Source organism: Camellia sinensis, chromosome 5 (genome assembly GCF_055761805.1).
Source record: "Camellia sinensis isolate YWXY chromosome 5, ASM5576180v1, whole genome shotgun sequence".
Lineage (NCBI taxonomy): Eukaryota > Viridiplantae > Streptophyta > Magnoliopsida > Ericales > Theaceae > Camellia > Camellia sinensis.
The window spans coordinates 148,197,330-148,222,543 of NC_138965.1; the positions used below are offsets into that span (position 1 = coordinate 148,197,330).

General features: G+C 36.2%; 1 protein-coding gene across 1 annotated transcript; it reads right to left on the minus strand.

Moving 5' to 3' along the window:
• Positions 1-3,675: 3,675 nt before the first annotated feature.
• On the minus strand, positions 3,676-11,030 carry LOC114297972 (protein CANDIDATE G-PROTEIN COUPLED RECEPTOR 2). Its single transcript, XM_028242450.2, has 6 exons — positions 10,478-11,030; positions 8,876-9,067; positions 5,155-5,317; positions 4,910-5,012; positions 4,165-4,246; positions 3,676-4,054 (listed from the first exon to the last, which is right to left on the minus strand). Exons 1-6 carry the CDS (start codon positions 10,778-10,780, stop codon positions 3,977-3,979), a joined length of 921 nt encoding a protein of 306 aa, XP_028098251.1. The 5' UTR covers positions 10,781-11,030; the 3' UTR covers positions 3,676-3,976.
• Positions 11,031-25,214: the final 14,184 nt, after the last annotated feature.

Sequence of the window (25,214 nt, forward strand, 5' to 3'; positions counted from 1 at the left end):
CCATCATTATCACCACCATCATCTCTACCACCCTACCATATCCGCTATAGTTACTGTTGCTACCGTTATGACTGTTGTCGCTACACCTCCACAGTCACCACAACCACCCTACCACTATCACCACCTCCAACCTCCTCTACCCTGCTGTTATTATCACTATCACCTTACGATTGTTGTTGCTACACTACTTCTATCATTGTCGTCATATCATTACTGTCACAATCACTGTTAGTATCACCACTACCACTGTCACGATGCCAATGCACTACAGCCTTAATTACTTGTAAATATAAGAAAACAATTTTAAAAAATATAGAGAGAGATAGAGAAAAAAAAAATTAGTGTGTTTAATTTCAGTTTTATGAATTTAGGCTCTGTTTGGGAAGAAAAAAGCCAGGCTTTTTTGGCTAAAATAGCCACAAAAAACAAAACATCAAATCCAACCCATAATCATTACAATCCTCTCTCACAAAAAAGCCAAAAAGGCCAAAAAGTCCTTCCCAAACCAGGCTAAAATAGCCCAGGCTAAAATAGCCAAAAAGCCAACCCACTTCCCAAACGGAGGCTAGTCTTTTAAAAATTGAGTGTTTTTTTTTTTTTTTGTGTTTTTTTTTTGTTTATAGTGAATATTTTTAAAATTCTAAGCATTTTTTAAATTTTTTATATGCATCTTACTTTTATATATATATATATATATATATATCTAAATAGTAAAATATTTATGAAAAATATTTTAAAAGATTAATTAAATACACAAAAAATACAAATATATATATATACTGAATTTTCATATTTTTTGATATTTAGTGTATTTGTTAAAGATTTTTTTCACAAAATATTATATTTTTTAAATGTATTTATGTTAGGTTTGTCTAAAAACTAAAAAAATTACTTAAAATATTTAAAAAATTCATTAAAAATATTAAAATATAAAAAATAAAATAAAATAAAAAATTGAAAATTATTTTCTTAAAATTAGAACCAATAATTTTTTTTATAAGTACTTAGTAGCCAGTAAAAGCGAACATGCAGCACATTTTATAGCCGCGGCTTCAGAATTGAATGGCAAGCCATCAAGCAAACGCATTTTATATATATTGGTGACGTATATACATGAGCACACTGTTTTTTTTCTTTTTTTTTTAACAAGAAAAAAAATGTTCGGTTATCCTCGTATCCGTGGGTCTAAATTCTGAAATAATCAGTTATCAGTCTGATTTAACTCAACTCATAACCTAATTTAACTTAACTCATAGGGTATTTATAAAAATAAGATATTTATAATTACTAAAATTACAAGAGATAATCTGTATTTTATATAAACTATAAAAAAAAAAAGTGACAATTTATTCAAATGTAAGTTTTATATAATAATATAATAGATATATAATATGTTTGTATTTATGCATATTTATAGGCCTCTTTTAGAAAGGCAAAAAAAAATCAGTTTATTAACTCATTTGAGTTACACATCAACTTTCTTTTTTTTTTTTTACACATTTTTTCATAAGAGCATCTCCAACGGTAGTAGGTATTTTACCTATCTAAATATTACTATAAAGTATATATTTTATTTTGCCTATCAACTATTTTATGTTTTTACTCAAACCATACTCTTTATTTTAGCTATTTATCCAAATACTATTAATTTTATAGAATGCCACGTCAACAACAAAGATGGAGGGAAATGATCCTAATGATTGAATACATTTTGCCTAGCGTTGAAGGCTAGCTACATGTAGCTAGTGAATATGAGTTAAGCCAAAATGCCTAATCATATGCCTAGTGCATTGGAATTGAAAAAAGTGAATCACACTAGGCATTTTAACTAACAAGTATTATATGCCTAGTGCATTGGAGATGCTCTAATAAGATAATAAGTCAAACAAAAAAGAAAACACTTATCAAAATAGGTCATAGTATGCAAGAAGGCAAGAAAATTAGGTTTTTTTTTGGGTGGATAAAAGAACTAGGTTTGCCTTAGCTATTAAGTTAAAATATGGGATCAGTTTTGGTGGTTTCTTATTTTTGACGCTATTTTTATTCTCAAAATAAGGCTTTTCTTTTGTTTTTAGTGCCACTAAAAACATAAAATAAATAAATAAAAACCTTAAATAAATCCCAATCATAATTACCTTAGAAGTTAACCAACAGAACATCTTGACATATTCATCGATGTGTGATAGTCATCTTACACGTCATATTTTATAAAATCTTGATTATTCTAATAAGTAAGCAAGCCAGGGACTGATCAAAGAGTCCTCAAGTGTCAAAGCTATGGAGTTTTCCCCCTTGGAGATCTCCAAATGATATGGGCTGGGTCGAATCAAATAACAGATTTCTTAAATTTAACTATAATAATTTCAAATTTCAAAATGTGTTTAAGTTAACTTCTTTAATTTTTGAATTGATTTCGAAAGAACTGAACACAAGTCAAACTCTCAAATCTAGTAATAGATTGTTCAAATTTAACAAATTTCAAAATATATTTAAATTTAGCTTGTTTACATAATGAGTCAATCTCAGATAATTTTTGACAAATCGAACACAAATCGAATAGCTAGATTCGTTTGGTAGGTTTGTACTTGAATGGGATCAATATTTACGACTTGCCGGTACAAACTCCCCTGTTCTTGGTCAATATTGTGTGTAATCCTCGAATGATCATTGGATTGACATGGTAGATAAAACACCCTTTTTAAAAGTTGTGCAACCACAACTTCAGTGGAAAGACTCTAGAAAAATTGTGAAATCATTGCAGGACTTTTTTTTTTTTTATTAATAGTTTTGAAAAGTTGGTAAAAAGTTAACTTTTGACTTTTTAGCAAGTTTTTTGATTTTTTTTTAAAGTGATTTGAAAAGTTGGTAAAAAACTGACTTTTTACTTTTTAATTTAATATTTATTTATAGTGTCAAATCAAATTAAAATAACCAAAATACCCTTACCCAACATAAAAGATTTATTTTTTTATTTTTTTTCATAGGCCCTAATTTGTAACTTCACAGCTGCGTTTTTGACACTTGCCAAATGACTTTTCTGGCGTTTTTGACAGCCACGTTTTTAGACATTTTATCCAAAAACGTGACTTTTTACCATGTTCCCAAAATGACACTATGTATTATGGGCTTTAGTTGAAATTGTGTCGTGAAATTATAATTTTTTGACTTGAAAACACAACTTATTCCTAGTTATGATATTATGGTTCAGGAACTTCACCCCATACCTAGTTATGATATTACGGTTGAAATTGTGTCCAATGGCTTATTCATTGTTTTTTTTATTATTATTGCTACGTATCGTAAGGGTAAAACTCGAACTGGACAGAGCACCTACCAAATTATAAAAATGACAATTCAGCATTCAATGTTAAGTAAGCTCTCTCCCACTAAAAGTTTAGAAATTTTTGAGTGAATTTTTCAGTGTTAAAGAGGAAGCTGATTATACATTTTGTCAAATAATATATATTCAATTAAAATTTTCAGGTCTACTCGATAATGGGGTTATCAAAAAACCTACTTGTTCAGAGTACCCTTTAATTTTTAAATTTAAACTAAATCAGACAACTAAAATGACATGTTGTGTTTGGTAGGAGAAAGACAAAAAGAAAAAAATAGAAATCAAGGGAGTTGAGAGAGGAAGTGGTCAGAAAGGAAAGAGAATAAAATATCCAAGGCTTGTTTAAGTACTCATACTTCATATATTTAGGAACAACATTCCAATCTTATTTATCATACATTCCTAAGAGCCAATCACCAAAGATCATTACAAACAGTCTCAGGAAGAAATCAGTACATACTAAACGAATCATTACCATATCGTACACTTTATATTTAAGTTGAATCACAAAATTACCTGGAAAGAAAGATATACAAACATGGTTCACCCCTTGATCTGCACATTCAACCTAAGCAATCATATTCCGTGGGGAGCATATTTCTCTCATTTACAGTTAACCCTCAGAAGTTAACGTATCTATCATTCCCAACCAGCATCAAAGAAACCAGCATCCTTCATCTCCGAGTAGTACACATTTTCTAAATGTAAATCTTCCTCCTGTTGTCACCACATAAAATTAAACAAAATGACCAGGTTCTTATAAATTTTTTTAAAAAAATAAAAGAATAAAAGGGAAGTAGAAGAGAGAATATGAGACAGATGCTGACCTGAAAAAAGTCTGCCAGAAATGTCACATATAGAAGGGGGAGATAAAAGGAATGGTAGCAAACAACTGTGACATCATACAACCTGTAAAACAAAATTAAAAAATAATCACAGAATAAATTATCCTAGGACTGTAAAGCTCAATTAAAGACTTGACGAAATACTTCATGTGTAAGAGCATCTCCGGAAGTGTAGTAATTTTTGTGCTATCCAAAAGTGCACTTTATATAGATTTGCTACAAGTTTTTCCAGCATTGTGTGGTATTTACTGTGCTAAAATAGCACAAGTGCTATTTACTATGTAATATTTTTTGTGCTATTTTTTATTCATCTATCTATCAATCAACCACCATTCTTGTACATATCAATTAAAATATTTCTCGTGTTATCACTAAAACATTTGTGTTGGATTAATTGCAGAATAAACACGGTGGTCATTGAGGGGAAAAAGAATATTGGTTATTAATTGATAGGTGAGGGTTTCAACTTGTTTGATGTTGGATTAATAATGACAAAATAAATGGGCTTTGTGCATAGATGTAAACTTTATCTTCATGTTTAATTTATATCAATTTATTTATGCCAAATTATCTCACACTTAATTTATCTGCACATGAAAGTTGTAACAAGTGATGAACTCAAAAAAAAAAAAGTCAACTGGTCAAAGATGCAGTATAAAATAACATTGTGCTATTTTAACACTGCTAAATACTGCATTGCTGGAGAGGTAATGAGTTTGAGGCATACCAGAACCCAAATCCAGCCCTGTGTCCGGTAAGTGCACAAGCAAACAGAGCCATAGAATTCAAGCAAAACATAATGATGACATAGTTGTAGAATGTAGGTCTTGCTGTTAGAAATAAGAAAGAAGCAAAGGTAAATAAAAATCCATTTGATTTAAGATCGCACATTAAGATCGCACTAGAAGATAATGTGCAACATATAAGAAATTCATTGTTAAAAACAACAGTAAAATAAAACAAAATACTGACCAGGTAACCTTTCTCTCCATCTTGAGTGGTAGATGAATAATATGAAGCCATAAACAGCAGTAAGCAGCAGCTTGTGGACAACCCACAATCCCCATTTTAGCCTATGCGGATCTTCAAAGTTATCAATGAACAAAGGGATTGCAAATCCGAAAAGATAGATGGCCTGAAAAGGGAGCACATATCAAAGTGCAATCATTATATAATAAAATGCAGTAACAAAGGCATTCCAAACAAGCTTAGAAAAAAATTGTGATGGTCATATGCCTCGAGACCCCCAACGCTCCAAAGAAGCCAAGAAAACCTATCCGAGCTCTTCTTGCTGTAGCCTTACTTCATGCCTCAAACCTCTTCCCCCTTTCAATCAATTTAAACCAATACTCAGATTCACAAGTTAACCTCACGTTTTTCTGTCTTGGGCTTCATATGCGAGACATTTTTAGGCCTGGTTTGGCATACCAGGAAAAATCTAAAAAGCTAAAAAGTTATTTACAAAGTTAAAAAGTTACCACTATTCACAAATTAAAAATATAAAAAAATTAATTTCCCCAATATTTTAATACAAACAACGACTGGACAGCGTTGGTACTGTCAGTACGTAATGGTCTGTCCAAATGAACAAAAAAAAAAATTAGATGTATATATTTATTAAGTTGGAGAGTAATGTTGGGCCCATGGGGGCCCAACACGGGTCCGTTTTTGATAATCCAAACCGTCTGTTCAATGTGTAGAACTCATCGAGTACTATATACCTGTAAAAAATCACGTTGATCGGATATAAATAGCTATATGATCGAATCAGATTTTTTTTCAGCCGTTTATTTTTCACCATCCATTAATTTCATACAAAACTGTTTTGATCACATAACTATCAATATCTGATTAAAGTGATTTTTTATAGGCATATAGTACTTAACAAGTTCTACACATTCACGGTTCAGATTATCGAAATGGAACTTTTGGTGAGCCCCACAGCCAAGGTTCTGAAAAGCGGTTGCGGTCACCGTAACGGTGGCGGTGGCGTGGTTGCGGTTGCGGAGTGTAAAGGCCGCAACGTAACGGTTGCGGTAACCGGAACCGTGAATTTTTTTATTTTTCGTACAATTTGAAAAAAACTTACCGATAAGTATATTTTATTTCCATGATCATATTTATTGGGTTTAAAATAAATATTGATCAATTTTTGTAAAATTTTAAGTATAATCTAATATATTTCATATTTTTAATTACTATAAACTGAGTTTTTTACATTTTATTTTAATAATTAATGATTTTATATTATACAAAAAATCAATCGCTAACTATTATATATAAGATAAATAATAACAAAAGTAAGAGAATAAATAAGAGCCTAAATATATATATATATATATTTTAATCAAGCCAAATAGATAATGATCACACTTATTATTATTATTATTATTATTATTATTATTATTATTATTATTATTTTCAGACAATATATAGATAGAGACGCACAAACAAAATGGTTGAGTGATAACAGTTGAATAGAATAGCATAGGTCTTACAGTTTCAACAAATTAATAATATGTTCTTCATCTTTCCTCTTATCTCTCTCTATCTCTTGCTCCTGCATTTTCTCTCTTTATCTTTCCTCTTCTCTCTATCCCTCTTCTCCCATTTTCATCTTTTTTTTGTGTGTTTTTTCGAAAGAAATAGTTCAGAACCATTACGTAACGGTGCGTAACAGGCCGTTATGGCTGTTACGGCACCGTTACGACCGCTACAGCAGCCGCTATGACCGACACATCTGTGAATCTCAATCACACTGCAAAAGCGGCCGTAACGGGTGGCGATAACCACTAAAACTGTTACGTAACGGCGTTACGTAACGGTTGCGGTCGCTTTTTAAAACCTTGCCCACAGCCCAACAGTACCGGTGAAGCCTCATGCACGATTTCAACCCAGCCGTACTTTCCTCTGCCGCTTGTCACTGATGATTTTTCCATGTAGGGTAAAAACGTAATTTTGCCATGTTATACAATATTTTAATACATATTTTTTCGTAAAAAGACAAAAAGTTATCCCAAACAATCATATTTTTTTCCTCAACTTTTTAGTCCAAAAAGTCAAAAAATGCACTTATTTAGGACACCCAAACAACCCTTAAGTTGATACGAAAAACAATGTACACCAAAAGCCCTTAAAATGTGGATCCTCTGTCTATATTTTCCTCATTAACTTGAGAAATTCAAAAAAAAAAAAAATCCAAGAACTATTTGTAATAGTCGAGATATTCTGGAAAAGTTTGACAACTATTGAAATATACAGAATAAACCTTGCTTGTTCATGTAACCAATAGAAACACAATTCAAGTTGGGGTCAGATAGAGATTTCATCAAACCTACCCACTCCTAGCCTGCCTTACCCTGATTAAACTTGAATAAGCACAATGCAATCAAGTTAAACTGGACTTGCAAAAAGATAATATTGATTGATAGATTCATGTTTTTAAGTGTTATTAGAAAGTCTTCTTCTTCTTCCCTCATCTCTTTGTCTTTTTTGATATTTTTGTCTATCTAATCTTTTGCTCTTATTTACTTTCTGCCTCTCTTTCTTTCTAGATTTTTTTTACATCTCTTATCTCCCACTCCTATCTTTTTATTTCTCTCTCCTATATTCTTCTCTCTCTTTCTCTCTTGCTATCAATGCTCTCTTTTATGCTCTTATTGTCGCTTTCTATCTTTCATATAATACTAAAGCAAAACCAATATATTTATTTGCCCATAATATGTTCAACAAAAATATTTAAGCATTTCCCATGTCATCATTTTTTCCTAAAACTGTTTAAACAATATTCCCATAGGTAACCTTGCCCCTGTTTCAGGTTTGCAGAATATTTTTCCTCCTAAGGCCAGGACAGGGGGGGCAGACAATGATATATGATGAGAATTGAGCCATAGCACATAATTGCCTATTTTACCCAAAGGCATAAGTTGTGCATCAGAGTTGGATAAGTATGATAATGAGGAGACCCTTCGCCGACCCTAGTCCCAATCTTCACATGAAATTACATAACCAATCACAAATAACAACTTTGAAATAGGAGTAAATAATACTTTGCACCCCTGCACTTCACATTGAATCCCACATTGGTCCTTCATTTTTAATTGTAACAATCAACTCCTTGCGCTTTGGCTTGGTTGCAATGGGGCTCTATTGTCAATTTGGTGCTAAATTGGCTCACAAAAATTATCATGTGACCTAACTGTATTTTCTCTTTCTACTGAAAAAAAAAATGGAGGAAGGGGTGGGGTTGGCCATTAGTAGTGGGAAGGAGTGCAGTAGCTTTGAGTAGGGGGAAGGGGTGCAGTGGTATTGGGTGGTGGGAAGGGCTGGAGCTGGCAGGCAATGAGTGGTGGGAATAAATGGGGCCTGCTGGAAAAGGGTAGGGTCAGTGGTGGTGGGTTTAGAAAATACAGTAGAGAGAGGAAGTACAATGGAGAAATAGAGAATGTAAAAAAAAGTACATTTTCGCCCCAAAAATTTCTCAGGTCACGTGATTTCCGCTATGTGAATTTAACACCATACTAACAAAATGGCCATATTGCAACTTGATCAAAGGTGCAAGGAGTCGATTGTTATGTTACAATTGAAAAATAATAGACCAAAGCGAGATTTGATATAAAGTGCAAAGTGCAAAGTGCAAAGTGCAAAGTGTAATATTTGAGAAGTATACTTTAAGATGAACATCAAAGAATACCTTGAGAAGTATATCTAAACCAACAATGAGTCCTGAGACAACAAATGTACGTGTTAAAGCTTCGAGCCCACTAGCATGATTTCCTTGTAGTAAGAAGGCCATCAAGCTTACTTCAAGAAACAACATTCCAGATGTCGTAAACAAAGACAAGATGTTCCATGCCATTTCTTTGCCAGCAGTGCATTCCAATGCCTGTCTCGATAAACAATAGCTCATCAGACAACAGCAAAGCATAAGACCAGCAGCACTGTGATAGATAAAGAGTGATCAAATATTCCGTATAACAACATAGTAGACATAACATAAGAGTGGTCCTAGTAGCTTTGAATGATGTTATGCAGCAATCACCACTGAATATAATGTATAAGATGATGCTGGTAACTGGCCAGTTCTATGACAATTTGTTGGCAATTTTAAGGATGACTTTTCCCATGATCTAGTACTTCCGAATAAATATTTTGAGCAATTGAGCATTCAATATAGTAAACCAATGTACACAAATCAGGTTCAAATTACACAAATTAACTTAAAATAGGAACACTTTTTTCATCATGTTTAGCGCATAATAGCCATAATGTTGGACACGAACTAAGACATCAACGAGGTCAAGAAGTTAGTTCTCCTGTTAATCATCTTGTCCTCCCATGAGATAATAATAACTAAACTAATTTGTTGATTCAATTATTTACACATCCTAATAAGAATTTATTTTTCCCTGGCCAGAATAATAATAACTCTTAAAGTTAAACACATTTTTCTTTGAAGTTTCCAACATTTTCTAATATCTTCAAGCATGTTATGCTATTTTCCGTAGGCTTTCCAAAATGTTTCTGTTGTCAATGAACATAACTCATAGTCCAAGAAACTATTGAACCATGTCATCTACTAAACTGCCAATTTTCCATATTCCATTGCACAGAACCGCAAGGAACTAGCTAAATTTCACTAAAACAGTTGCAACATATTCTTAACATAAAATTTATTGATTTCAACCAATTCACTGAAACAAATAGCAGCATTGATCTTATTTGCCAGCTTGCTTCCCCCATATCCCATTCAAACTCTGAAAGACAGATTTACGTTGAGTCCAACAAGTTGTCAGCAAATGGCTAATTTGTTAGCGAACACATATTTATCAGATGCGTTGCTAGACTTAGTGAATTGGGTCATTCTAAGAAACACAAAATGACAAAAAGTTATAATCTCAATACAATTTTTACCACATCCCAGCACACTTTTATATATTTTTATACACTTCTTACACATTTCCAACATGAGAAAGGCTACCATGTGCACCGTTTTGTATGAATATAACTTTTACCACAAAAAACATAACTTTGTCGCTCATAAGTGCCATAACTTCATCATTCATAACAATCGCCACAAAAATTCTTAACTTTCTCGACGGAATTGTAACAAATTGCAAATTTTCTTACAATGACAGCCCTTTCCTTGTGAGGTATGCTATAGTACTTTAGCACCTCAAAACAACCAATTAAATTTCACACCATTCCAAACACTACCAATTCTCTTGACTGAAAATTCACACACACACACAACAACCAGAGAGAGAGAGAGAGAGAGAGGCTTTAAAGCACGAACCTGAAGTGAGCACCAAGCAAGATTGAGAACGCTAACGAGCCAAAGAACACCGTAATACGAATTCATTATATACGACCGACCATGCGAAAGCTTCGCAAAGCTCTTCTTGGCGTGAGACGCCAAGTACACGACGAACAAAGCCGAAAACAGAATCAAAGCAAGGTTGTGCCAAAATCCATGGCAATCGAACAACCACCCGTACAGTCTGGGGCCGTAACCACCTCCTTCTGCTGCTTCTTCTGGGGTTGAATTCGAGATCGGGGAAGGAAGTGGAACCCCTGGAACGAACTCGAGAGCCCTCATAGTTGCTTCAATCGCAAGCTCGAATGCGAAGAAAGTAGAAACCCTAGAAATAAGAGTGCAATCAAGTAGAAACCCTAGTATGTGGACATTTATGTATAGAAAGTTGATGATCTGTGGTTGAATCAGTTGTTGGACATTGAGGATTGTTTGGGATGAGTAATTTTTTGATTGGGAGATGGTGCTTTCGTGTTGCACGCATTTCCAGACTCCAAACCCACCCACCCTTCGTAGACTTTTTATTTTTTATTTTTTTAATTAGACTCAATGTAAAATATTTATATCAAAAATATTTTACTATTTTTTTTGTTATTTTTTTAATCAAATTTTTCATTATTTAGCTGAGCAAAAAGTAAGTAAAATATTTTTTACGAAAAATATTTTTACATTATTTTTTTAAAAATGATTTATCTTTAAAAATTTCTTAAAATTATTTTTGTAAAATTGACTCTCACTGATTATATTTTCAACACATTTAACATTTTAAAATAAGTATCTTAACTCACTAAAAATCATAAATAATACTTTGTTAAATTAAAAAAAAAAAGGCAATAACATGTGTTTTTGTTTTAAGTATAAACCAAGTATTGAAAAATTCAAACAATCTTTTTTTTTTTTTTTTTTTGGAATGTGTGTAAAATCTTTTACGTTAAAGTAAATGGAACCTAAAAAAAAATTTAATTTAATATGAACTATATTTTTAAAATTTGATATAACCTATTTCAATTTTTTCGTTGAATTTTTATTTAAGTATTTTTAAAAAATCTTTTATTCTAAATTTTTCTCAAATTTGATAATAATAAAAATCTCTTTATCTTCTTAAATTTTTATTAAATTCCATATTTTGTGAATTGTCTTGCTTGATTGGTTTGACAACATCTAAAAAAAAATTCACTTTTATTTTTTCATTTTTACTAACTTTTTTTTTTAAAAAATGTTTTTTTTCCCCATATTATTGAGATGATTCTAAATGGTATACTTTTTAAAAATAAAAAATAAAAAAACTCTTAAAAGAAAAACTAAAATAAGCCCAATTTTTTTAAAAAAAATTTAGGTTCCATTTGGTCGAGTTTTCAAAATATAATTTCACACTCACTTTTGAGTGTGGTGTTTGTTTAGCATTTTCAAAAATTAATTTCACACACACTTTTGAAAACTCTTTGCAAGGCGGAAAAATTTGGACTAATCGGTCATCCGGCCAGTTGACCGGAACAGTTTTTTTTTTTTTTTGTACCTGTTACTTTTATATTATAAAAAATATATATTTGCGAAATTTTTTAAAAATTTTAGAATTTTGGGTTGTGTGTTTTGTTATGAGTTGTAAATTTTTGTATCAAATATTATGTCACATCACTCAATTCAAACTCTTTTCAAAACTCATAACCAAACAAATTTTCTACACTCAAATTATAATTCTAAAACTCATAAATTCAAAATACAACTCTATTCTCAAATCATAATTTTAAAACTCTACCAAATACTACCTTAATAATTTTACAGTTTGTATTGTCGAACTGAATCTATAAGCTTAAAGCTTTTTGAATTTTTTTTTTTAAATTTACTAAAGATGAAAATAAGTAATAAATAAATTGCAAACCCTAAATCATTTGTTTGTTACGTTATCAAATTATTTTTTTTTATCTTTTACATATTCTTTTATAAGCAAACCCCAAGTCATCCCCGAGTGAGGCAAGGTCATGCGTCCATAAACTACTTGTGTGGATGGAAGAAGTGGTAGATTTTCTGTCAGAATTTACATTTAGGGTGGCTGCTGTTTCTTCTTGTTCAATTTTAGCTTCCACCATCTTAAAAAACAAAAAACAAAAAACAAAAAAAAACACTTTAGTGAATATTTACTATAAATTGAAAATAATTTCTAAATAAATTTATATGAAATTTAAATTCAATAAAAATAAATAAAAGATTGAAAATGCTATTAGACGAGTAGGTGAATACATGTCATGAGTGGAATAACATAGTCTCCGTAACTATTTGAATAATTGTAAGATCTTTAATTAACTCTGTGACATAATATTAATTTTATATTTGGATCTCGTTTGAAGTAATGTTGTTTGGTTTAAAAAGTTAAAAGGTCAAATACTCAATTTTATCGTTTTTTTTATTTTTTTATATTTCTTTTATAAAAAAATTTAAAAAAAAAATTAAAATAGTAATTTTTTAAATGAACTCTTAATAATTATTGAAGCATGATGGAGAAATAAATTAATGCATATCAAAATGTAATTATGGAAATAGAGTAATGGGAATAATGGTGGTGTGAGGAAGGAAAGGGGTTTGGAATCACAGCTGTGCAAACTCCGCGGCGGTGAATGTCATGCGGTTTATCAAAATTATTTCGGATTTTATTTTCATCATTTAAATTATTTAATTTTTAAAAAATATTAAGTAGAATATATTTGTAAAAAATTAAGTTAATTGGGTATTGATAGACCCTTCATCAACTGAAATTTGTATTAAGTTTAATACTTATATATTTATTTTTATATATACAAATTCTAGTTGATGAAGGGTCTGTTAATATCTTATCAACTAATTTTTTTCAGGTATGTTCTACTCAATGTTATTTAAAAATTGAACGCTTCAGATGATGAAAATAAGTCCAAAATAATTCTCATGAACCGCACAACAGTCACTGCTGTGCAAGATGCATATCAATGACCCTGCTTCGGGAAAAAGCCCATGCTCTACCAAAAATGGACTTGTCTGATCGGACGAATTATAATATAGGATTGAAATTGTTAAGTTACGAGATTCACATGCTATTATTTTGTTGTAAATTTTATTATTTGGATTAGATTTTAATGGTCATTTTATTCAACAAAATTGACAATTTTTTAAATCGTACAACTAATAACTCAAAACATACATATAACTAGAATTATATATTTCCAAATCTATTGCAAAGTAAATGTATATAAGAGAGAATTATATATCTCACTAACCGAATTGAATAACTAATCTTAAACTAATAAATAATGTTAGAGATCTCAAAATAAATATACCATTTTTGTAAACTAATTTCATATAGTTAATCACCTCACTTTTAATTTGGTAAATCAAACATGCCCAAATGGTATTAGTCCAGAGGAACTCGCCGGCTTAGTAGAACGGGCTGAGATTCACACTTACTCTTTTTTCTTGTTAATCCATAAAGAAAAATGTTATAATCTCTAAATTTTTATTAAATGAATGATTTAATGGCTCAAATAAGTGTGAGGTCCATAAAATTATACACTTCAGACATTTAGTTATTTATTTAGTAGAAAATTTAGTATCCTTAATATTATCCATCTATATATATTTTCAATATTTTATGTTTAGATTGGATAATTGGACTTCAAATTATAATATTAAGCTCAAAAAAATTTAGAAGTCAAAAAATTATATAAAAAGTTAAAAAATAATAAATTATATAAAAAGTCGGATATTTGCTTTTTTATCTCTACTTTTTTTTTTCCTCACTTTTTTTATCAAAAAATAAAATAAAATAAATCATCATAAGCATATTAATTTTTTTTTTCATAATTTAACTAAAAAGTCAAATCAAACTTTAGTTCAACCCAATTCAACCAAGGTAATTACTTAGTTGAGAAAGGTCAGGTTTGGCAAGTCTTAAAAATTTTAAAAAGTTAAAAAGTTACATAAAAAATAAAAAAGTCATTACTATTCACAAATAAAAATATTAAAATCATATTTTTACATTTTTGTAATACAAAGGTTTTCATTACACTGTCAGTCATACTGTCTCAGCAGGAAGCCAAGTCATACACTTTTTAGGCAAAAAAAAAAAATTACATATGTAAAGCCACAAAGTTTGATGGTAATGTTGGGTCCTTGGGGGCCCACTGAGGGTTCCGTTTTGATAATTCGAACCGTTAATATATAGAACTCATCGAGTACTACATACCTGTAAAAAATCACTTTGATCGGATATCGTTAACTATATGATCAAATCAGTTTTGTATAAACAAAACTGATGGTGCGATAGTTAAATGTTGAAAAAAAAATAATAATACGATCATATAGATATCGATATTCGATCAACGTAATCTTTTACAAACATATAATACTCGACGAGTTGTAAATATTGAACGGTTCAGATTATTAAAATGGGACCCATGGTGGGCCCTACGGACCAACCATCACTGTCCAAACACTTTGTCCTAAATGAGGCTATAATTTGCTATGTAAGACATATTGAACCACTAGGGCAGCCGTACAACCTACTCAACTTTATTCCTTTATACACTTTATTTATACAACTTTTTATTAAATATTTTTTCGTAAAAAGATAAAAAGTTAACCTAAATATTCATATTTTTTTCCTTAATTTTTTAGTCCAAAAAGATAAAAAAATATATTTATTTAGGATACCCTAAACAACCCCTAAGATTACGGGTCCTCAACCAAATAATTACCCTTAATTGAATTTGAAAATTTACAATCAATATTTTAAACTTTGTTGGGTCTGTTTAATAATTCTGTCGGTTCTAAGTTAAAGGAGGAGGGGTTATATGTAAGGTAGGTAACAACCAATACGAAAAAAATTTGCTCGAATCCCTTATAAAATGAATCCTATTTTGAATTGAGTCAAGTGAAGAATAAGGATTTATATAACTAACTTCATTTAAAAAGACTTAAGACTTGGTTTATTTTGCTTTGATTTAATTTCCAATCAACATTTAATTAAAAAATAAAAACAATCAGTGTGTTTAGTTTGAGTTTTCTGAATTAAGTTTTTTGAAAATTGAATTTTTTGGTTTTCGTATTTTTTTGTTTTTAGTGAATATTTTTTAAATTTTAAATATTTTTTTGTACTTTTTTAGATGTACCTTAGTTAGATGTATATAAAAAGTAAAAAAATTGTGAAAAAATATTTTAAAAAATTAATAAATACATAGAAATACAAAAAATGTACTGAATTCTTGTATTTTTTTTTGTATTTTTGATATTTAGTGAATTTTTAAAGGATTTTTTTTACAATTTTTTTACTTTTTAAGTGTATTTATGTTAGGTGTGTCTAAAAAGTAAAAAAATTGCTTAAAATATTAAAAAAATTCAATAAAAACAAAAAAACACGAAAAATAAGAAAATAGAATTTTCTGAAAAGTATTTTCTGAAAGGAGAAAACAAGCAAGCTCTAATGGTAGAGATACTAATAATTTATCAAAAAACTACACTCATGAGAGTGTGTGGTAGTTTTTTTTTGGTATTTTTATTTTTCCATGTTCTTAGCATAATTCAAAAAAGAATAGGTTTCCCTTCAATCTGAGATCGAAGTGAAGGGTGGGGCTTCACATGGGTAAGCCTATAAAAGATACAGTCCACCACTTAGGACCCAATGCATAATTCAAATATTAAAGCCCAGCGTTGCTGGAGCTCAACATGGCATCAAAAACTAATGGCACTTGGACACGTGGCAGGTGAAGGATAGGCCACATAAGCAAACAAAGATCTTACAAAGTTATTGCACTGCACATCAGCCATTAATGAAGCCCCTTACAGCATTTATTGCGATAAACTCTCCCCGTCGAGACAGAACGGCCTCACCATGAACAAGGCAAGCTAGAGCATAGACTTTCGGCCAAGATGGCAGGTCGGAAGGGACAACAAAATGATTACCAAAGGATATAAGCAGACGTCGAAGACAAGAAGAATGTTAAGCTTTCTATCTCTAATATATCTCCACTTTCCACCTCTCTTTCTAACTTGTTCGTCGGAGGGTTCGTTGGGGGACTCCCTGTTCCCCGTTGAACTCTTATGCAGGTCTTCTGGTGGGCTTGGAACCCCGGGCATTGATTTGGGAAGCGTGGATCAGTTCGACCCATTCCATCTAGAACACGCTGCATTATTAGTTGGCGCTGTCTATGGGAACCTTTTCTGTTCCGCGCGCCAGTTGTGCTCATTGCCGCCGGAGACCCTTTCCCAATAACCTCTTCCTACCACCACCAAGGTGGATGGTCATGACTTGATCCATGGCTTCCCACCACAATGTTGCCGACCACCAAGCCGACCCTCCCAACCCAAACAAAGCCCCACAGTATTTCACCGAGCTCACCAACAACATCAACCGCCTGGCCAAGCAAAACCAAGCCCTGATTAATGCGCTACTCCAAAGAAACCTTCCTATGCCTCCTCCACTACCTCCAGATATTCCACCCAACCAAAAACGAGCCCCGAGCCATACTATCCAACAGCCCAATCCACCCAACTTGGAAGGCTTGCGACCCTCTCCCCCAGTTATAAACCTGCCACCCCGGGCCCCGCATCCATCGATCCCGGCACCAACCCCCGAAACAGAGGCCAGTAACGTCCAGCCCCCGTTGCCTTCCGATAGTGACAACATACCTCTCTGGGATGCAGAACTCCGAGCCATGAAGCTCCAACTCAAAGAAGTCATGCAGAACATACAGCATAAACCATCTACCACAGCCAACTCACCAGTCGTTGCCTTCATCAGAGACAAACCTCTATCTCCTAAGTTTAAAATGCCCACAATTGACTCTTTCGATGGTACATCGGACCCAGTCGATCACTTGGAGACCTACAGACCCCTCATGATCCTCCATGCATTCCCTGATGAAATCATGTATCGGGCTTTCCCCGTGACACTCAAGGGGTCGGCTCGACCCTGGTTCAGTCAACTGCCAGCGGACTCTGTTTCCACTTTCCAGCACCTCAGTGACTCGTTTCTCAGCCATTTCATTGGAGCCCAGCACCAGCGGCTGTAGGCGTCCCCGAACGTCCGGGGAGGAAATCCCGTTTTGTTCCTTTGGGCTTACTACAGTTCAGGACTCAATGTCACGGTCCTGTATCTAATCTCGCAGAGTGCAATGCAAGACCGATGAATCATGATTTTTAGAAAGAAGTGTCAAACATGGACTGCTTTGCTAGATACAGAGTCGCCACCTAAATATTTATTTTTGGGGGAATTAGAAAACTCTGACTCGTTGCCTAAGGCCACGTGTCGGTCATCACCAAAGTTGCCTCAGCTTGGAAACTTGGGTACGATTGGGAAAGGTCAGCTATGAGCACCCCCGCTCACCCGATCAAAGATTGGCCACTACTAAGCATCATATCGAGTTTTGAAAACATATGTGCTCTTATTCCGGTTATTAGCCTGGAATTACTATATGATGCGCACAGCATACAAGTATAGATTGGGTCACCTGAATTGGAACAAAACATCTCATGTTCGTTTTGAAAAACGGTTTGAAGGTGCTACTCGCAAGTAGGCTAAGACGTGAATTTTGCCACCCTCGGGTGGGCTTAGAAAACATGATTTTGCCACTCTCAAGTGGGCTTAAAAACTCTCATTCAATGCATTGTTCCAATTCAAATAACCCAACCTCCACCCACAGGCATTCAGGCAGTTATATCACATAAGCAAATAGCCTCATGGTAAGCATGCTATCATGGCAGTCACTCACACGCATGCAAGGATGCTAAAGCATAAACACTCACCGAGCACTTCAAGCCAAAACAGAAACCAGTTAGTAATCAATGCATGATCCTAGTTCATGTTAAGATGGCTAATGCAACACATGCAAAATGTAACTAAGATAGGCTCGGCTATTCTAAACATGGCATATGAAATGCAACAGATAACATGTATTCAACTTGGAATTGAAATACAATGCAGTTAGTATGATGCGCCGAGCCCGGTGCATGCAAGACAGATGAATGGATGCAAACATGTGAGCACAAGGATGCTAATTGAAATGTGCCCTAAAACTAACCATCGAAAGAAAGTAAGTAAAAGGAAGAAAGACGCGGGGTTGGAAGACATACATCATACATACGCACACTTATTACAACATTGCCCTCCTTAGAGGGTCCGAATGAATAATACACAACCAACTAGCTAATCTAAGCTAATCAAGCTAATTATTACACAACATTAGCTAATTAACAAATTAATTAAATAAGCAAATGAACTAGCATGCAAACTACATATGATGGACCGCCTCAGCTCTGCTTTGAATGATAAGGGATGCATGCATCTTCGAGTCGCCTCGTCGGGAAATCCATCGCGATGCCTCGATTTGCCTCTGTTTGCAACTGGTCCCAGAATACTATACAAAGCTCCAGAAGGCTGAAACTCCACCATGGGAACCTGTAGGGATACTGCCGACCAGTTTTTGCTGCTGGTTTCTAGTTTGCTGCAACAGAGAGCAAAAAAAGGGCATGACAAAGTATTTTCAATATATGTGTGCACGACCACTCTACCCATCATTGCATAAGCTCTAGGGAGGGTAGCCCTCGATCCTCGTTACACCAATCATGCATCTCGATGCATGATGGCCGAGGAGTCGAATTGCACGACTCGATATGAAACGAATGCACATATGAACACAATAAGGCCTAAACTCCATCATAGGTAGTCAAGAGTGTCAGCGACTGGGAATTAAAGCACGTTTTGTCACTTTGAGTACGAAACGTCCCTCGTGTCCGTGTTTGGACTAACTCCTATTCCAAACACGATGCAACACACAATACACGCACCAATGCAACTCTAGCATGCAACCTAAATGCAATACGACTAAATGATTCAAACATGCAAGGGTGCGACTAGCATACGCAATGCTATGAACTAAGAATGGCATACTTAATGCACATGACGTTACATGGCATACACAATGCACATATGAAGACTATCAATGAGATGATCAAGGCATACACAATGCAATGGTCAATCATGCAACAACATGGACTATATGGCATATGCAATGCAAGATGGACTTAAACCAAGATGGATGGATAAACCTCAGCCACATCCAAATCAGTGGCCAATAGGACGAAAATGAGACAACAAAAATACGTGCAAACATGCACAAATGCAAGGGACCAAACCTAAGGCACAAAGTGCAACTCTACCAAAGCATGGCAAGCATGAAATATGGCATACAATGACGCAAGTTCCAACTCTGAAATGGCATACAAGGCGGTCCCGAATCATGCAAACAACTCACCCGATGCATGTTAGATGACTCAAGTACCGAAATTAGTGAAGTGCATTACACTAAAGGTATGCAAAGCGATGCACAAATGACCAAACCAGCCCCAAACAGTCCCTATATAGGCCCAAAACAGTAGAAAAATGGGCTAAAATGGTGGCTCAAAAGGCATGGAAATGAAACTCATGCAATGGTCCATAAATGAGGCATACAAGCACAACCCTCAAATGCATATAAAGAGTGGAAAACATGGGAACATTGCAACCTTACATGCTCTGAAATACCATGCACAATGACCCTAAAACATGCAAACACCTCAATATAAGCATGCAATAGGCTTCAAAACTCAAAGCTAGGCAAGGGTATTGCACTACAACCATGCATAGCAAATATCATTCGACCATGAGGCCTAAAAACAGAGCTAAGGTAGTCCAAAACATGCACAAACTCAATTTAGAACATGGCCAAAATATGCTAGAATCAAAGGCCAAAACAACATGCATTACAAGCTAGTGAAGAGGATTTACACTACAAGCATGTGAAGCATTCAAGAGGCCACTAAACCAGCATAAGAAAGAGGTATGACATGCCAAATAAAGTCCAAAAATCCACTAAAACATGGTCAATGCATGCAAGAATGACATGCTCCTTTGATAAGCTATGAAGAGAATTGTTCTACACATGCAAGGTGGACATCCAATATGACAAAATCAGCTCTGGACAGAGCTTATGAAGGTCCTAAAAAACACCAAAAAAGGCCTGAAACAAGGCTTGTAGGCATGCAAGTATAGGCTCATTTGTTAGGCCAAATATGCTAGAAAACAAGACAAGGAGAGAGTGGGTCACCCCTCTCTGATTTTGGCTCCCAAAACAGCATATTAACCACTGAAAATCCACTGGATTTCAGTGGTCAAAAGGCCAAACAAAGATCAATACAAAGGCCTTTATGCATGGCTCAAAACAAGGCAAAATGAAGCATGCAAGGGGGTAGATGACCCCCAACAACAAAGTGACCTTAAACAACCATGAAAAGGACCTCAAAAAAAAACTTTTTTCAGTTTACACCAAAGCTCAAATATGCTTGCAAGTATGGCTAAAAGATGGAGCAAAATAAAGCTTAAAAGAGGGAACAGTGTGTTACCCTTGTAGCTTCAGCAAAACCAGCAGCTTCTTGGACCAAAAACCAGCTCTTTAAGATCTCTCAAGACCCTCCAAGAACCTTAGATCAATGGTGGAGGTGTGTGGCTATGAGGTGTGGTGTTAAAGGCCAAGAACAAAACCCTTTCTAAGCCTAGAATGTAGAGATATAGAGAGATATATGTGCTTTTCCTTAGACAATTTTTTTTTCAACCTCTCTAAAGGAGAGGGAGACCCTCTCTTATAGAGAAACAAGAGGGTTCAAGCTTCTTGGAGAAGCTAGAGCAAAAGGTTCAAGCTTCTTCAAGAAACTAAAACAAGGGTTCAAAAGGTTCAGGTTTCCTCAAGAAGCTAAAACAAGGGTTCAAAAGATTCAAGCTTCCTCAAGAAGCTAAAACAAAAGTTCAAAAGGTTCAAGCTTCCTCAAGACGCTAAAATAAAGGTTCAAAACATTCAAGCTTCCCTCAAGAAACTAAAACAAGGGTTCAAAAGGTTCAAGCTTTATTAAGAAGCTAAAACGAAGGTTTAAAAGGTTCAAGCTTCCTCAAGAAGCTAAAACAAGAGTTCAAAAGGTTCAAGCTTCCTCAAGAAGCTAAAACGAAGGTTCAAAATGTTCAAGCTCTCCAAGAATCGTGCCAAACGGAGAAAGTTAAGCTATCCCGAACTGAGGCGCACGGCCGACGGGTTCGAAAATCGAAAACTAGTCTCCAAACGGGAACAGTGGTCTACGACCATGAAAAGTAGCCTACGGTCACTGAGAGATGGTCTACGAGACCTCTCCCTTCCTTCGGGAAAAGAAAACAAAACCTAATTCGCAAACCGAGGCAAAGCACAAAAGAGTCCCGAGGTCCGGAGGCAAGGCTCTCAGCCGAGACTCTGTAACCTCAGAACGAGCACAACATGCGTCATCACCGAGTGCTCAATCGATGACGTCTGAGTCTTAAGGTCGGTCAAAAATGGGGTGTCTACAGCGGCGTCCGGCAACCCAGCTCCTCAACATCCGCTAGACTGAGGGGGAATCGCTGCGCAGCTTTGTCACTCGCTTCAACACCGAAGCCCTACAGGTAGCAGAAAACGATGACAAGGTCATCCTCACAGCGTTCATGGCCAACCTATGATCATCTGATTTCCTTTTCTCCCTCTCCAAAAACCCCCCGACCTCCATGGCAACCCTACTTTCCAAAGCTCAAAAATACATGAACGCCAAAGCTTTTCTAGCCGCCCGACAAGATCCTATAGCCAAAAATCCGACCCCAAAAAGAAGAGGAAGGACTCAAAAATCAGAAACACCCAGTACACTCACCAAACACCTCAGTATACAGACTAACCACCCCGAACCGGCCGATCGACGCCAACCCGATCGCCCGGGCGGTTCGAATGATACACCCCTCTCAACTCCCCTATAGAATAAGTCTTGAACCAAATTCAACGAGATTATCCCCTAAAATGGCCCTAACCGTCGCGGTCTCCTTCCAACCGGAGAGACCAGTCCAAATATTACCGTTTTCACCAGGACCACGACCATAATACCAAGGAGTGTGTCAACCTCAAAGACCAGGTCGAGGTTTTGATACGTCAGGGACGTCTCAATTGCTTTACGGAAGCCCGCCCTCAGTAGAGGCAAAGGACTGAACCCATCAGAAACAACCGTCGGCGCACCCCTCCCCGGCAACCAGCACAACCTAACCAAGGTCATGATCGCCCTCCACAGCAACCCCGAGCACAAGGTAACCTCGCCCCCCTGTTGGAGAGATCAGAGTTATTGCTGGTGGGCTTGCTTGTGGAGGACCATCCCGCTCGGCTCAGCGGGCAGAACTCAGAAAAATAAGGCAGGGCTTAGACAAAGAAGTTGTCACATTGGACCGACCTTCTAAACAGCCCAAGCAGTGGACGGAGCCTATCAGCTTTACGGACACTGACTGCATAGGCATCCGTTACCCCCATGACGACCCTCTCGTCATCTCTGCCCTCCTCTCCAATTACAAGGTCAAATGGGTTCTCGTTGACAACGGCAGTTCTTCAGACATCATCTTCCTAAATGCCTTCTGCCAGCTCAAGATCGGAGAAGAAAGTCTGTCCCTTCTTCAAACCCCATTGGTCGGTTTTACTGGAGATCGGGTGACCTTTATCGGCTTCATCGATCTTCCCATCACAATCGAAAAATACCCACGGCAGACCACAAAGTTGTTCACATTCCTCGTCATCGACTATCCCTCTACTTACAACATCATCCTCAGTCGCACCGCCCTAAATACTTTCCAAGCTATCACATCAACTTTCCATCTTGCCGTCAAATTCCCCACCGACCTTGGGCTCGGCACAGTGAGGGGCGAGCAAACCGTGGCCAAGGAATGTTACATCGCCTCACTTAAAGAGGTCAAGCTAAATGAGGCTATGATCATTGAAGGGCTCGACGTTAGGGACGAGGATGAGCTGGTCAGAGGGGAACTAGTGGAAGAGCTTGTCGAGGTCTCCATCGATCCCACCAACCTGACAAAAACTGCCAAAATCGACAGCCACCTATCCACCCAAGCAAAGGCCGACCTTACTGCCCTCTTGATTGAGCATAACAACGTATTTGCCTGGACCCACTCCGACATGCCAGGTATTGACCCCTCCTTCATCACCCACCGTCTCAGCATTGAGCCCCATCTCCGACCCACCCACCAGAAGCAGCGTATCTTTCACTCGGAGCGTAATATCCTTATTGCTTCTGAAGTAGATAAGCTCCTGAAGGCACAGTTTATCACCAACGTGGACTACCCCAGATGGTTGTCGAATGTGGTACTGGTTCACAAAAACAACGGCAAATGGCGACTCTGTGTCGACTACTCCGACCTCAATCGAGCTTGTCCCAAAGACAGCTATCCCCTTCCTCGCATAGATCTGCTTGTTGACGCCACGGCCGGTCATCAAATGCTCAGCTTCATGGACGCCTTTTCTGGGTACAACCAAATTCTGATGCACCCATCTGACCAGGAACACACCTCCTTCATCACCGACCGAGGAACCTACCATTATCGTGTCATGCCATTTGGGTTGAAAAATGCCAGAGCCACTTACCAACGGTTGGTCAACGCCATCTTTCATCATCAGATAGGCCGGAACATGGAAGTATATATCGATAATATGCTAGTCAAAAGCAAACTCTCCACTGATCATTTGGCCGACCTACGAGAGACCTTCGGCACCCTATGAAAGTACCAAATGAAGCTTAATTCGGAGAAATACGCCTTCAGCGTAGGATCTGGGAAGTTCTTAGATTTCATGGTCAGCCAGCGAGGCATCGAAGCTAACCCCGAAAAAATCAAGGCCTTAATAGAAATGCAGTCACCCAGAACGGTTAAAGAGGTTCAGAGGCTTACTGGCAGAGTCGCCGCCCTCAACCGCTTCATTTCTCGCGCAACGGATAAGTGTCTCCCCTTCTTCAAAGTTTTTCGACAAACTTTTGAGTGGACGGCAGAATCCAAAAAGGCCTTTCAGTAATTGAAGCAGTGCATGGTTAACCCCTCATACTTTCTCAGGCAATCACGGGTGAACCCATTTTTCCCTACTTAGCCGTGTCAAACACCGCAGTCAGTGCAGCACTCATCAGGGAAAACAACTCTGTCCAACGACCGGTCTACTACATCAGTCGGGCTCTCAGGGGAGCAGAACAGAACTACCCATTGCTTGAAAAAATGGCCTTAGCCTTGGTCATAGCCTCAAGACGACTCCGTCCTTACTTCCAAGCCCAGTCCATAGTGGTCCTCACTGACCAACCCTTGAAGAAGATAATGCAACAACCAGAGCTGTCCGGAAGACTCATGCAATGGTCGGTCGAGCTCAGCCAGTTTGACATCTCCTACAAACCTCGAACGGCAATCAAAGGGCAGGTTGTTGCCGATTTTATCCTGGAATTCACTAATCCCACTCCGACCACGGCCCCACCGCCCCCGCGACCCCAGACTAAGGAGGAAGACCCCCACTCTTGGACCCTCAACGTCAACGAATCATCCCGCAAAGAAAACAGTGGAACTGGTCTCATCCTCACCGGCCCCAAGGGTGGTTATTTCAAGTGTGCTCTCTGTTTCTTGTTTGACGCAAGCAATAATGAGGTCGAATATGAGGCATTGATAGCAGGTCTCCGCCTAGCCAGAGACATTGGTGTTAGCCATATCCAAGTGTTCAGTGATTCCCAGCTCATTATCGGACAAATTAAGGGAGAATTCGATGCCAAGGAAAACACAATGCGGGCTTACAGGGATATTGCACTCCCCATTGCTCGCCTCTTCAATACTTTCCAGATCAAGCACATCCCTCGAGCGGAAAACTCCAAGGTA